The following is a 14,364-nucleotide window of genomic DNA, read 5'->3' as shown; positions in this document are numbered from 1 at the left end:
TGCTACTGGCACGGATAAGCCAATAACACATTTGTGAGAGCGCATGGAGTGCGATAGCCTTTTATGAATGTACTTCCTGCACAATTTTTTTTGAAAAGGACATCCTAAATAATGGAATATGAATAGTGGGATGCACTTATGGATGGTAATCCTTCAGGTTTGGCTTCTGACAAAGGTGGCGGAGAGCGACAGGGGAGCGATGACAGGACAAGTAACCACCGCCACTTCCCTATTTGCTAGAAGATTAAAGGTGCATATACTTGCTTACGTGTGCTAGTTTTCGTTATGGTAGTATAGCTCATAGGCATGAACAATTGGTCAATGGCTGACGTATGTCGCGCACTGGTCTATGGTGTCAGGATGTAATAGAGTCTACAATCTTAATGCAAGATTGTGGACTCCCTGTTGTGTAAAACGGAACAATATTTTGGTTCATGGCAGCATTATCTACAGATTTCGAGCCTTTTTAATATGCCGTGTTTAATACATGCTGCAATGCCCCTTCAAAAAACGGAATTATTTCTTTAGGACAGAAAAAAAAAGTGCTGTGACCGTGCCAATCTGTCGTATAAGATGGATTGCTTGCAACGCGGACATGCACTATACTAATCTTAGTGTGATTTTAGCTAATTAATAACGTGTCACAAATTCCTTGTGATGAACTAAGAATAAGGGGAACCGGATGTATAAATTTTTGCAAGTCATAAACACATGATGCTAAGAGCCAATGCATTTAAGGAAAGAATTAAGTGTGATTTTGATTGAAATGTAGGATTTGCCGCATCCGCTACCAAGGCCACGAGTGACGCTAGCTAACGCTCTCAAGGATGGATCTAGTGCACATATTCAGATACGCAAGAAATTTGATGGGATGATAGCCACCTCACGCGCAGTGTGGATTTGACTCCCGACGGCAGCCAAGTTGTATTTTGCTCCTCTTTCATTTTCTTCATTTCGGTTAAAACCACAGCTATTTTCCTCTATACTTGGCTTGGCTTCATATGCATGACTGTAATTAACTTATAGTTATTGACTTTATGGCACACACTTGTCACAATTGAAGTCGCGTTCAGTTAGCAGAAACCCTGTGCGGCAGTTTTGAGAAATACGTCCCTAGCCTCTATGTATTGATGTTCCAGTTAACACTTACAAACGCCGTGAAAAAACGAAGCGCTGACACCCTGACAGCATTCTACTTGTTTACAGAAAACATTGTTTTTTCCAGTGCATTTCGCCACACAGTTCAAGGTGTTTCTCGAAAGTGGTACCGCCAAGCACATGGTTTCAGCGAAGACCTGCTGTTAGCAAAACAAAATATTTTGTGCATATTAATGAGAGCCATAAACAGTTAATTCTTAAGGCTCATAACTACCCAAATTAGTGCACCCTTGGTAAAGGGCGTACGCATCACAGCAGCCTGCTGACGCCTTTTCAATGTTTCGAACAGTCATTATGTAAACTTCTGCAGGGTCGAGTGATCTCGGCGACAACTCCAGCCAACATTAGCTAAATACTGCATTTGGAAACTCTCGCGGACATTTAGGGGCTCGCTCCCAGCTGATGTTTTTTACAGTGAAGCTGTGAAGGGCTAGTTCCCCCAGGCTCACGGCCGTGTCTATAGACACAAAACTCTCTATACGTGGGCCGATCTCGAAGATAGTGCAATACCGGGCCAACCCGCGGCAGAAGTGAAGCAGACGTTATAAGCATTCCCGCGGCGGAGGTGAAGCAGGCGTTAAGCACTCCCCATACGTGGGCCGATCCCGAAGATAGTGCAATGCCGGGACAACCCGCGGCGGAGGTGAAGCAGGCGTTAAGTACACCCCATACGTGGGCCGATCCCTAAGATTGTGCAATACCGGGATAACCCGCGGTGGAGGTGAAGCAGGCGTTAAGCACTCCCCATACGTGGGCCGATCCCGAAGATAGTGCAATACCGGGACAACCCGCGGCGGAGGTGAAGCAGGCGTTAAGCACTCCCCATACGTGGGCCGATCCCGAAGATAGTGCAATGCCGGGACAACCCGCGGCGGAGGTGAAGCAGGCGTTAAGTACACCCCATACGTGGGCCGATCCCTAAGATTGTGCAATACCGGGATAACCCGCGGTGGAGGTGAAGCAGGCGTTAAGCACTCCCCATACGTGGGCCGATCCCGAAGGTAGTGCAATGCCGGGACAACCCGCGGCGGAGGTGAAGCAGGCGTTAAGCACTCCCCATACGTGGGCCGATCCCGAAGATTGTGCAATACCGGGACAACCCGCGGTGGAGGTGAAGCAGGCGTTAAGCACTCCCCACACGTGGGCCGATCCCGAAGATAGTGCAATACCGGGACAACCCGCGGCGGAGGTGAAGCAGGCGTTAAGCACTCCCCATACGTGGGCCGATGCCGAAGATAATGCAATACCGGGGCAACCCGCGGCGGAGGTGAAGCAGGCGTTAAGCACACCCCATACGTGGGCCGATCCCGAAGATAGTGCAATGCCGGGACAACCCGCGGCGGAGGTGAAGCAGGCGTTAAGCACTCCCCATACGTGGGCCGATGCCGAAGATAGTGCAATACCGGGACAACCCGCGGCGGAGGTGAAGCAGGCGTTAAGCACACCCCATACGTGGGCCGATCCCGAAGACAGTGCAATACCGGGACAACCCGCGGCGGAGGTGAAGCAGGCGTTAAGCACACCCCATACGTGGGCCGATCCCGAAGATAGTGCAATACCGGGACAACCCGCGGCGGAGGTGAAGCAGGCGTTAAGCACTCCCCATACGTGGGCCGATCCCGAAGACAGTGCAATACCGGGACAACCCGCGGCGGAGGTGAAGCAGGCGTTAAACACTCCCCATACGTGGGCCGATCCCGAAGATAGTGCAATACCGGGACAACCCGCGGCGGAGGTGAAGCAGGCGTTAAGCACTCCCCATACGTGGGCCGATGCCGAAGATAATGCAATACCGGGGCAACCCGCGGCGGAGGTGAAGCAGGCGTTAAGCACACCCCATACGTGGGCCGATCCCGAAGATAGTGCAATGCCGGGACAACCCGCGGCGGAGGTGAAGCAGGCGTTAAGCACTCCCCATACGTGGGCCGATCCCGAAGATAGTGCAACGCCGTGGAAGGGCACTGAGTTTTTTTAATTTATATTCATGTCCATGAAACATGTGCACATATTCTCTGTAATTCGAGTAGCTTAACTTGGGGCGTACTTGAGTACAACAAAACGTCTTTATAACGACGTTGAAGGGGGGAGCTAGAGTTGCGTTGTACCCTTATTGCATCGTCGCCATGGATATGTTCGGGGTTTTCATGCAGAATTCCACTTATTTCCTTATGTTTATTATTTTAGTCACACCCTGTTTCGTTATAACGAGGCTCGACCCTATTTTAATGAAAGCGCGCACACCCTCCTCACATTATCATCAACCAAAACAGATAAGTTACGATCATTGCTGAGTTTCAAATAAATTATTTCAGATCCTAATGATATTGAAAATAAATAAAGTACCGTTTTGTTAGTTGTTTCCCTTATTCAACATTATCGTGAGCCTGTTTCATGTTAACCCGCCGTGGTTGCTTAATGGCTATGATGTTGGGCTGATGAGCACGAGGTCGCGGGATCGAATCCCGGCCACGGCGGCCGCATTTCGATGGGGGCGAAATGCGAAAACACAAGTGTGCTTAGGTTTAGGTGCACGTTAAAGAACCCCAGGTGGTCGAAATTTCCGGAGTCCTCCACTACGGCGTGCCTCATAATCAGAAAGTGGTTTTGGCACGTAAAACCTCGTAATTTAATTTGTTTCATGTCTACTGCAGGACGAAGGCTTCTCCCATCGATCATTTCTCACACGTGTCCGGCGCCAACTGACACTACACTATGCCTGAAAATTCTTCGCACCACCCCTTTGGCTTCCTCACAAGCTTTTTTCGTTATTATCGATAGTCAAATTGCAGGCATACACTCCAAGGCGAAAATGTTTGTCACAGCATAATGTACATCAGTGACCTTCAGTAAGCTACTAAAGCAATATTCGTGCGAAATATCCATATGTATTTTGAGCAACAGTGAACGCTGCGCAGGTCAAGGGACGTCAGGTCTGAGCTCTACAAAAGCGCTTTTCGGTTTCCGTTGTCTTCATTTTTTCTCATTATGCACATCATGCAACACTACTGTCATCATCTGAAAATCGTTTGAAAACGGGTTGCACATCAACGCTCTCCACACACACACACACACACACACACACACACACACACACACACACACACACACACACACACACACACACACACACACACACACACACACACACACACACACACACACACACACACACACACACACACGCACGCACGCACGCACGCACACGCAAGCACACACACACACACACTTTCACTCGCGCGCGTGCCACATAGCGCGACGTGTGGTTTACGCCGCTAACGTTTCTATCGATCAGTCAGCGGATGAGTGCCGAGGTCGGTTCGCATTGGTCGCTTCGCCCTCTCCGCAAATCCGTCTCCCATAGGTTGGCTTATTCACGAGCGCTGCCATTGGTCGCTCAGCAGCCAATCGGCGTGTTGGGGAGGCGTCACCGGATGCGTCGTTCGACACCGATTGGGAAGTGTGGCGCAGCGCCGCCGCTGCGACCACACCGAGTCGGAATTCTGAGTCGGGTGAACCCGGGTAGTTCCGGTGTCTCGCGGCCATGAGGACAAACCCCGTGTGACGAGAACAATGTAAGTTCTTCCTCACAGTTGTATATTTAGTTTTCTATTTTGTTACGCGAGTAAGGCGTTATGCGTCAAGTTGCAAAGGGTGTCGGATCACCTCCTATAGCCGCGGTTACACCAGAGCGTTATGTGCAATCGCTGTGCGGCCAGCTTCTAAAGCATGAATATGATTTTGTAAAAAAAAAAATGAATAGACATATAGGCTGCAGTCTGTGGTGGAAGCGAAGCGACACAACTACTAAACCTACTCCAATGAGCTTCGTTGCATTTAAACGAAAATGGACATATTCTCAAGTCTGCTGGGGCTTATTTCTGATTTAGACCCTCAATTTTAATTATCTAATAGTGTAACCTGTCATTGCTTACTTCCACTGATGGTGAAATTGAAGCCGGTTTTGCTGTCGATTTAGCAGAAATGCTCAAGTCCATACTTCATACACGGTTTCCGTGTATCCCACCTCCAACTTGAGCAGATATGCTCTGGATTTACGTGCAGAAAGCTTTCGCGCGAAATATTTTATTGCGCACAGTGGATGGGAATAGCGAAGAACATCAGTGAATTTCCTATTTGTGACATATTTTGGGTACGAGTGTGTCGATCGGTCCTGGTGCTAGTTTTATGATTTATATAAGAAAATGACACAACTTAAGCACTGGCTGACTTCAATTCAGCAGCTAAAACACGTGGTTTAAGATATTCGACATTATTTATAGAATTTAATCTCCAAAAGAAACAACGTCTCGGAAGTAATTTTGACCACGTGGGAGCCTCTTTAACGTGCACTCGTTAAGTCTTGATTATCGACAAGTACCTGTATTTTCAGGTTTAAATTTGATTTTAGTCGTTTAACCTGTTCTTGCAGCGAATATGTCATATTTCCAAAACGATAGGTCTACAGAGCTAGCCCTACTGCATAAACGAGTATATATTACAACACTCCGAAGAAAAAGATGAAGTGCCTAGAATTTTTGTTGATTTCACTCACGTTCCGATTATATTCACGTTACTTTATTACGGAAGCAAAACCACTTCGGTATTCGCGGACTCCCAATCAGGTTACTTGAAGCGGTCACACAGATTCCGGTTTGTTTCTATGAACGGTGTAGTTTCTAAAAAGAAATTTTAAAAAATCTGCTGTACCACAAGGACGTATTCTTGGCCCTTTATTATTTGGCTAACTTAAATATGAATATTATCTCTTCCGAAATTAAGTTTATTATCTGTCCAGACGATGGCAGATATATTTTTGACCTAAAATATAGGTATTCGTTTTAATAAAGCCAGTGGTATCTTACAGAGATAATTCGACGACTAACAAGTTAAAGAAAAAAACGCTGCTAAAACGAAAGCCGTAGTTCTGCACTCCAAGGGCCTACAAGTTTCTTTTCAAAGCGACGTCGTATTTAGAGGCAGTGTAGTCGGTGTTAACTTATCCGATTCTCTGCAATGGAATGGCCACTTGAACATTATTCTAATGAAACTAATTAGGCCATACAATTAAGGCAAGACAGAAGTTCACAAAGGTGAAACAAGTCTTGAAGTGATTAACAGTGGCCAACAAAGAATGTCGCTAGAGAAAACGTTTCGACAAGGGGACTTTTCGACACACTGGCGTATGAACTGTCCCGATGTGGGAACGTTGGCTCCAGTGACACTCCTTGTCCTACCACTGTTAAGCTGTATAAGTAAGCCCTCATTATAACGAAGTTGAAGGGACAGTCAAAATTACTTCGTTATTTCGATTATTTCGCTATACCCATTGTTGCATGTATTGCACTATGTATCTGTACGGGGATTTCGAGGGGAATTCCACTAAATTCATCATATACATAATTTCATTATATCCCGTTTATTATAACGACATTTGACTGTAATTAGAGTTTTGAACAGTGATATTTGCCACCGCATCCCAAAGTCGGTGAAGCTATTAACGTACGAAACGTTTTCTAGTTCTTATAGGTGCTGTTATTAGGTTTGTGAAACGACTACACAAACTTGGCAAAATTATCGACACACAGATGTTGAGACTGGTGGACAAATAACGAACGAGTTTTGGCACCTACGAAATCGCTATATGAAAACTATAAGGTGATCGATTTGAGCGATCTCTATCAGTACAGAATTTTACGAGTTTACTGTCCTATATAGCTGCATCGCGCAAACAGTCAAATTCTCTCTTCATCGAGATGGGAAATAAAAAGACGTATTTTGCAAGAGGAACAGAAATGTGTAATGCTCCTTATTTTCGTAATAATTGTAGCTTTAAATGGTTCAGAGCATACTTCCACGAGTGTTCAATCGTCACAGTAGCAAAGGAATAGATGCGTCTCACTCAGGTGCAAAAGATTTAGCGGCTCTCTTGTTCTAGAAACTAGCAGTGTCTTAGTTAAGCGTAGACATTTAGCGGCGCTTTCTTTTGTATAAACTAGGTTTTTCTGCTTTGTCTATATGGCTCTTTCGTTGTTGAAAACAATGTGAAGCTCACAACAATCCAACACTGTGAGACATTGTGTTGTCTTTCAGCTGCTGTTATAATTGTTCATAAATGAGAAAAAAAAATATCTTTAAGCCGTCGTAGAGCTACTTTTCCCTTCGCCTCCTGTCACGTTGTACTGTGACGAACTAAATAAAGCGATCAAGTAAAAAGGTGTTTTTGTTCTGTCGGACACCTAAATGCCGTCCCTGTTGCCGGAGACTGAACCCGCAACCTCGTATTCAAGCAGCGCAGCACCCGCCGTGGTTGCTCAGTGGCTATGGTGTTAGGCTGCTGAGCACGAGGTCGCGGGATCGAATCCCGGCCACGGCGGCCGCATTTCGATGGAGGCGAAATGCGAAAACACCCGTGCACTTAGATTTAGGTGCACGTTAAAGAACCCCAGGTGGTCGAAATTTCCGGAGTCCTCCACTATATACGGCGTACCTCATAATCAGAAAGTGGTTTTGGCACGTGAAACCCCATAATTTATTTATTTTTTTAAGCAGCGCAGCGCCAATCCATTGGGTCAACTCGCCGGAATGTGCTCTAAAACAATTGACCAAAGTTTCGCTCTTGAGCCTCAGATACTAATCATAACAGTGGTTGTCACGCATTTACTGATGTTTGCCGCCGGTATAATGTGAAGTTTATCCAAGGCAAGTGGTTTAATACGTAAGTCCCCGAAAGCGCGCTTAACAGCATTGCTTTTCTTCATGCAGTGAAGGCGGCCCTCCGTGATAGCTCGGTCGCCACGCACATAGTTGAAGGGCGCGCGTGGCGTAAATATCTTTTGCCGTTTCTCGTCTCCACGTGAACATATGACGTCACGTTCCACAAACAATGTCTGCCAGGAAGAGAGGGAAAAGGGAGGGAGGAGTATCCCGCAAGGACGTTTTGACGAAGCGCAGATGTCGCGCTATCGCTTCATAAGGCGACGACCTTCCGCATGTATGTGCGATGGACGCATACCCGCATCCTGGAGCGATAAGTGTGCCGCAGGCGCAGCTGGAACCGCTGCAGACGACCGTGGCAATATGCAGGCTCGGTCGGTTGGTGCACTTGAGCGAAACCAGTGTGTACAAAGAATGGAGGAATAAAAGATTTCGATTAAAGAGCTTAGTACAGCTAATCGCCGGTCTCATTAGTTGATCGGCTGTGATAGCATAGGGAGAAATGAGCAAACGCTATTGATTCCTGCGGTCGCGAAGTCATTTACTGCGACTGCAAAGGAATGTATCGAGCTGGCACAGGTGGGGGGAAAGGTAAAGGTTAAAGGAGGGTAGGGAGGAAGCCCGGATTATGCAAATTTGTAGTCTGGTTTAAGCTGATGCACGTCGATTGACTTGTACATGACAAAAGCACATCAGCTGACTTCAGACCGATAACGCTGGCAAATGCATTTGACTGATGTTTTAGACGGGCTCACTGAATGAACATAATACACATGTGTCGACTGATTTAAGTTGATAACTGATAGCTGATAACGATTGACTGAAAGGTACACGTGCATAGACCAGGAGGTAAGGCAAACTTATTCGACTTATTAACTAGGCGAATTCACTGAGTGGATGATACATGACATGCGAATACACAGAAATTACCAAAACATGCAAACCTCGTTATAACGAAACGGGACATAACGAAACAGTGGATATAACGAAATAAATGAATTTCCTCTTGAAACGCCCACAGATATTCATATCGAAGTACGTGCAATAATGGATGTAACGAGGCAATAGATATAATAAAATCTGTCTCTCATTTCAACGAGGTTTTACTGTATTGATTGATCGCTCTGTTCACATTTTATTGATGGTCAGTGCGAGAAAGCATGGACGCCTCCTCTCTGCGCGACTCGACGGACACTACCGACTCGGACGACCGCAATGGACTAAGCGACGACAGCAGCTGCGACGAGCCCTGCTCTCCGCCCGCATGTTCGGGTTACGGCCGCGTCTCCTCCTCGACGTCGGGGTCCTCGTCGTCCCACCGCAGGCCCCGCAAGGCCACCCGGCGCATGTTCACCAACAGGTATGCACACGAGTATGTACCCATTTTTTTCATACTATACAATATATACGTGTACGGTTCCTGACTTTGATGTTCGTGCGAAGGAGTTTTGCCTTCGCGACTTACGAAACAGTGTGCCTTGCTTCTGTACGGGTCGAGGGTATACGGGGTATTAACGTGACGTCACGTAGCTCAAAATGGAACTGGGACTTCTCAAACTGAATGGCGCATGCGCTCCGTCCCTCCGCCTTACACGAAATTGGCCCGCTCACGAATCGTATACAATCACGCAGGGTGCGCACCCTATTGGCTTAAAGGGGGGGGGGGGGGGGGGGAGGGGCAACGAGGAGCACGTTGCGTTTGCGCACCTAAGATGGTGCAGGTGCCGGAACGAAGAAGAAAGCTCGCAACGCAAACACGCAAGGCATCCTTATTGAGGACGTCGAAAAAGTGACTTGGCGAGAAACTATCCAACCTCCTTTCCAAAGCAGCCTCCTCGCCAAGTATCTTGCGTGTCCCGTCCCGTCCTTATCAAATTTTCTTTCAATGCAGCAGAAAATTGCCTTCCTTCGGTCGTTTTAAGCGTGTGCGTGAAATTTAGGAGATAACGTACTTTATGTTAGCAGCACACGCACGCTCACTCTTGTGCGAGAAATAAGGAAGATAAACGAATCTCAATGGGCAGAGAAATGAAACGGAATTTGGATACGTATACTGAAAGATATCACATTAGCAAGCGTAGCTTCTTGTTTCTGCTATTGTGTCACCTTTTACCACTTCACGTCGGTGTAGGAATAGAGAGAGAGAGAGAGAGAGAAAGGCAAAGGAAAGACAGGGAGGTTAACCAGAGATTATATCCGGTTGGCTACCCTGTACTGGGGGAGGGCAAGTGAGAGAGAGAAGGATAAAAAATCTACACACAAACGCACGTACACACAAACTGTTTCTGTGGGCACTGTCGCGAGGAATAGAGGAGATACAGACTATAGTCAATGCGACAGTGTCAGCTTTGAGTGGAGGGGTCACTCGCGGGTGGACGACGTACGAGTATATACGAACGAAGGTTGTACACAAACACTTTTGCAACAGCGCGGTGACGACATTTCGCGCGATTTGTGTGGTGCTGACCGGTAGCAAGAGACAGAATCGTTTCTTTCACGAGCCGAGCGCGCTTTCACAAGGACAAACGGCGCAATAGGAAAGACAGCATCGTTGAGAAAGAAGCGAAATCATTTTCCGGCCATTACTGCGGTTTTGCCATTCAAAAGTGCATACATTAAACATTCACCGCGAGTGTGCCACTCTCCGTGATAGTAAACCGGTGCGCCACGTTCAGCAAAGAAAGGCTCATAACGATGCATTAGTGTTGCCGGAATCTATTCAGTGCAGGTGAGCGGCATGCAAAGAAGCTGTGTGTACTTTGTTTGCCTGGTAAGTATTCATCAAGCATGTTGCGTCAATCTTTCTCCTTGTATACATATAATGCAGAGTTTGACGCGTTTAACGTATTTATGGCATATTGTGTTTTTTCTTTCAAATCTGTGTAATGTGACTGTTTCTGGCGAGTGCAATGCTGTCAAACGTACGCGGGCTGTCTACGGTTTTGTCAGGCTTATCAGTCAGCTTTCACCACGAACTGTTCAGTTATAGTGTACACGTTTCGCGGTGGCATGTTATCGTCATCGATGCTGTATACTTTTACTATTATTACTATTATTACAGAGATCCGATAACAAACGAAATAAGCATACGTCACTATACCCTTCTAGCATTGGTCGCCTTTTAGTCGAAACATAAAAAAAAGCAATCAAAGCCCCTTCCTTAAAGAAAGATGGTTGAAAGCGAAGCTTTGCCCCAATGCTAACAGAATCAAAGTCAAAGTACAAAGCCAACGACCACGCAACGAACCCTGCATGCCGTTGCCGATACACGGGATCAGCCTTACGGGCACGATCGTGCTCGCGCTTACGTTCGCGTACAACAGCCTCTTCTTCCGTACGCTACACCCGCGGCCAAACCATGGTGACGGCCGGGGATGCATTGCGTGACATGCGTAATGCAATGCAGATATGTACAGTTCGTCTGGGTAGCGCGGCGTTGAACCATCTTTCTTTGAGAAAGGGGCTTTAATTTTTTTTTCCAGATCCTAAGATGAGTCCGTGTTCACGCGCACTTGCTGTCTCCGATAAGCAGGGAAGCTCAGTTAATCGCGACAGGGGTGGTGTGGTCAAGCCTAGCAGACGCAACTTCCACTTCCAGTGAACCTTGTACGCATGCGCTACTCTTGCTGAGCCCGTCGCTTCGCGCCGTTATCAGGCACTGACCGGCCGGCCAGTCGACGCTGGCGCGGTACTGCGAATGTAAACTGTAGCGTTCTACGCAGATGTGTAAAGTTGGCTTTCCTGCAGTGCGTTTTCGGCGCTCACGGACGCATCAGTGAGACATAGAAAGAAGCTTCGCTTTAATACCATTTAGACTAACTTCGCATGGGTTGCACTTGCGTTGTGCGTTCGCGTTTGTGCGTATGGGTGTAACCCGCCTGCAGCGCCACGCCTCCCCCGTGGCGGCATTCGTTCGTTTCGTTCCGTGCAGCCGCGAGCGATGGCGACAGCAGAACGTGAACGGCGCGTTCGCCGACCTGCGCCGCCTGGTGCCCACCCACCCGCCGGACAAGAAGCTCAGCAAGAACGAGATTCTGCGCCTGGCCATCCGCTACATCCGGCTGCTGAGCTCGATACTGGACTACCAGCGACGCCGAGACCAGCAGATTCGGTGCCCTGCCACCGCCCATGGAGGCGTCGTGGGCAATGGCTTGCACGGCCGAGACGCCAACCTGCTCCTGTTGTGCTCGGTGCGCGTGAAGCAGGAGCCGCCGGACGAGACGGCCAACGGACCGACGCCTCCCAGCTCGCCGGCGTCCAGTCTGAGCAGCATGGCCGACCCGTGAACAGCGCTCTCCCGCGGGAGAGGGAACGAGATGCGTGTACAGTTGGTTGCATCGCGACTTGCTAGGGGTGTGCACACGTTTAGCGACGTGTCATGCGTGTATGAAATGCTTTTGCATAGAGTAAACTCTCGTTATAACGGAGTAATATGGACAGAAAGATTGACTCCGTTATTAGAAGTATTACGTTAAAAGCGAATGGGCCGGAGCAAAGTTATAGTAACGCGAGAAAATGAAAAACTTTCGAGTAAAGCAATATTTCGAATAAAGCGAAATCGTTATAACGAGGGTTTACTGCAAAAATCTCGATAGTGCGATAGCGACATTGTAAATACCGTCCTACCTTAGAGACAACTTCCGTGTGGTATACATAAGAGCAAATGTGCGGCAAAATGAGCTCGTGAAAAGTTGCCTACCGTAATGCGGCCAGCCTGTAAGCAAAGCGGCCGGCCTGTAACAAGCGCCGCCAATCACAAGCTAGTTATGAAACGTATGTACGCGCCGAAAGAATATGACCTAGAGCATAGCAGATTCGAAAGAATGACGCAGTACTGCTTGTGGTGCCATTATTGGGCTCACTGCGTGTGCTAAAACCACAAGCCCGTAAGGTGCCCGTATTACTATCGCGGAGGGGGCCGGGTTCCCGGTCGGCATCAACGCTTTGATGTGATGACGTCTGTGCAATAGAGCGTTTCATGTATTGTTTTTAGTTACGGACAGCTTAGAGGCCATGCAGCACATGTAAGTTCTTCACGGAACACTCATCCTTCATTATCCTTTCACATTCCTGAAATGCACGGAGAATGGAGATAAACACGTAATAGTATACGTCAAGGAATATTTTGGTGGTTCACCTACAGCGGGTACTATAAGTACCATCATCACTGCGGCGCATATTAACCATACTCAGCTTGCTCTACTCAAACGAGATGTCCACAATGCAGCGACTTTCTTCGTATAGAGCGGTTTTACGAGAATTACTTGCGACGCATCCTTTAAAAGAAAAAGAAAAAAAAAACGTGTGTATATGCATCTGTCGCTAAACGCCCTTGTCAAAGCTGGCTTTCTCGCCGTACGAGGTCACGTGGGGAGAAGCCCACTTTAATAATTTTCAATAAGGTTGCAGTAAGCTTCGCTATGGGAAAACATAAAGATGATAATAAAAAACGTAGGTGCATCAGTCGGAGGTCAAACCTGGAATCTCTCGCTTCCGAGAATGCCGCTCATACAAATTGCGCATCGGCACAGCTCGTAGCCTACATTCGCTAATAGAATCGAATAAATGGCGGCGCATCGTGCAACATGTGCCAGCTCGCCACGTGCCCAGGCGACTTCAGCGCCCACTAGCGGAGTAACCCTGTCGCAAATGCAGTGCAGTACGCGACATGCCAGGACAGTGCAGGTAAAGGCAGGTAAGGCTATCGCGTTTAACGATTTAAGTCTGGACGGCCAGGGTTTGGTCGTTGAGTTCAGGGCTGCCCAAGAGCGCAGCCCACCTATGCTCGATGAAGGAGGAGCCGATGGCTTCACATTCCCACAACACATGATCTAATGTTGCCCTAATCCCACAGGCAGGGCAGTCCGCACTGGGATAGCTTTCAGGGTATGTGGCATGAAGAACCGCAAGGTTAGGATAGGCACGAGCTTGTAAAAGTCGAAGGGTCACCGCCCGCGCCCTGCATAAGGCGAGGTGCGGGAGGGGGAATACCCGTCTTGACAGATAGTAGTGTGCGGTAACCTCACTGAACGTGAGCAAGGGTTCCGCGCGGGGCAGGGGGACTGCTGAGGTGGCGCGGCCAGTGAGTCCTCGCGCGCCCTCGTTAGGGCGGTCCCTACGTGGGACTAGCCGGGTGGCGCGGGCTCTTCCCATGCGTCTCCTCTGGACCGAAATAAAGTTAGTTCACTCACTCACTCATTTAAGACGCAGTCTACATTAAAAATATTACCATTGTTTTCACCTTCTCGTATATATCTGAGCACCGAAGAGATGGGGCGTCGGTAACAGTAAGAACGAGTGTACAGAGTCTTTGTTCTTAGGCCCTAACCTCAAGCGCACACATCTGCGATTACGGGCACACATGTGCGATTCACATGTGTCCTCAGGTGCTGCCAGAGCGGCTCCGTATAGGAGCAGATCTTGTTTGTTTTTAAGAAATAAAAATAAACTTGGAGACCTCGTGCATCGTCATTTTTTATAGTTATACCCACA

The 14,364-nt window shown here is 47.9% G+C and overlaps 2 protein-coding genes across 3 annotated transcripts in view; one reads left to right on the top strand and one right to left on the bottom strand.

The window, feature by feature from the left end:
- Positions 1-14,364, bottom strand: part of LOC135906522 (tetracycline resistance protein, class H-like) — a 75,181-nt gene that overhangs the window by 17,042 nt on the left and 43,775 nt on the right. The gene's annotated exons all lie outside the window — the stretch shown is intronic.
- Positions 4,619-14,328, top strand: LOC135906519 (T-cell acute lymphocytic leukemia protein 1-like). Of its 2 annotated transcripts, none has more exons than XM_065437954.1 (3): positions 4,619-4,730; positions 9,022-9,232; positions 11,804-14,328. In XM_065437954.1, the coding sequence occupies exons 2-3, from the start codon at positions 9,033-9,035 to the stop codon at positions 12,156-12,158; spliced, it is 555 nt and encodes a 184-aa protein (XP_065294026.1). In that variant the 5' UTR covers positions 4,619-4,730; positions 9,022-9,032; the 3' UTR covers positions 12,159-14,328. The 2 variants fall into 2 exon arrangements, with proteins under 2 accessions (XP_065294026.1, XP_065294025.1); XM_065437953.1 differs by having other exon boundaries at positions 9,022-9,244.

This window comes from Dermacentor albipictus, chromosome 9, assembly GCF_038994185.2.
Source record: "Dermacentor albipictus isolate Rhodes 1998 colony chromosome 9, USDA_Dalb.pri_finalv2, whole genome shotgun sequence".
Lineage (NCBI taxonomy): Eukaryota > Metazoa > Arthropoda > Arachnida > Ixodida > Ixodidae > Dermacentor > Dermacentor albipictus.
This window is presented reverse-complemented; position numbering and strand designations above follow the sequence as displayed.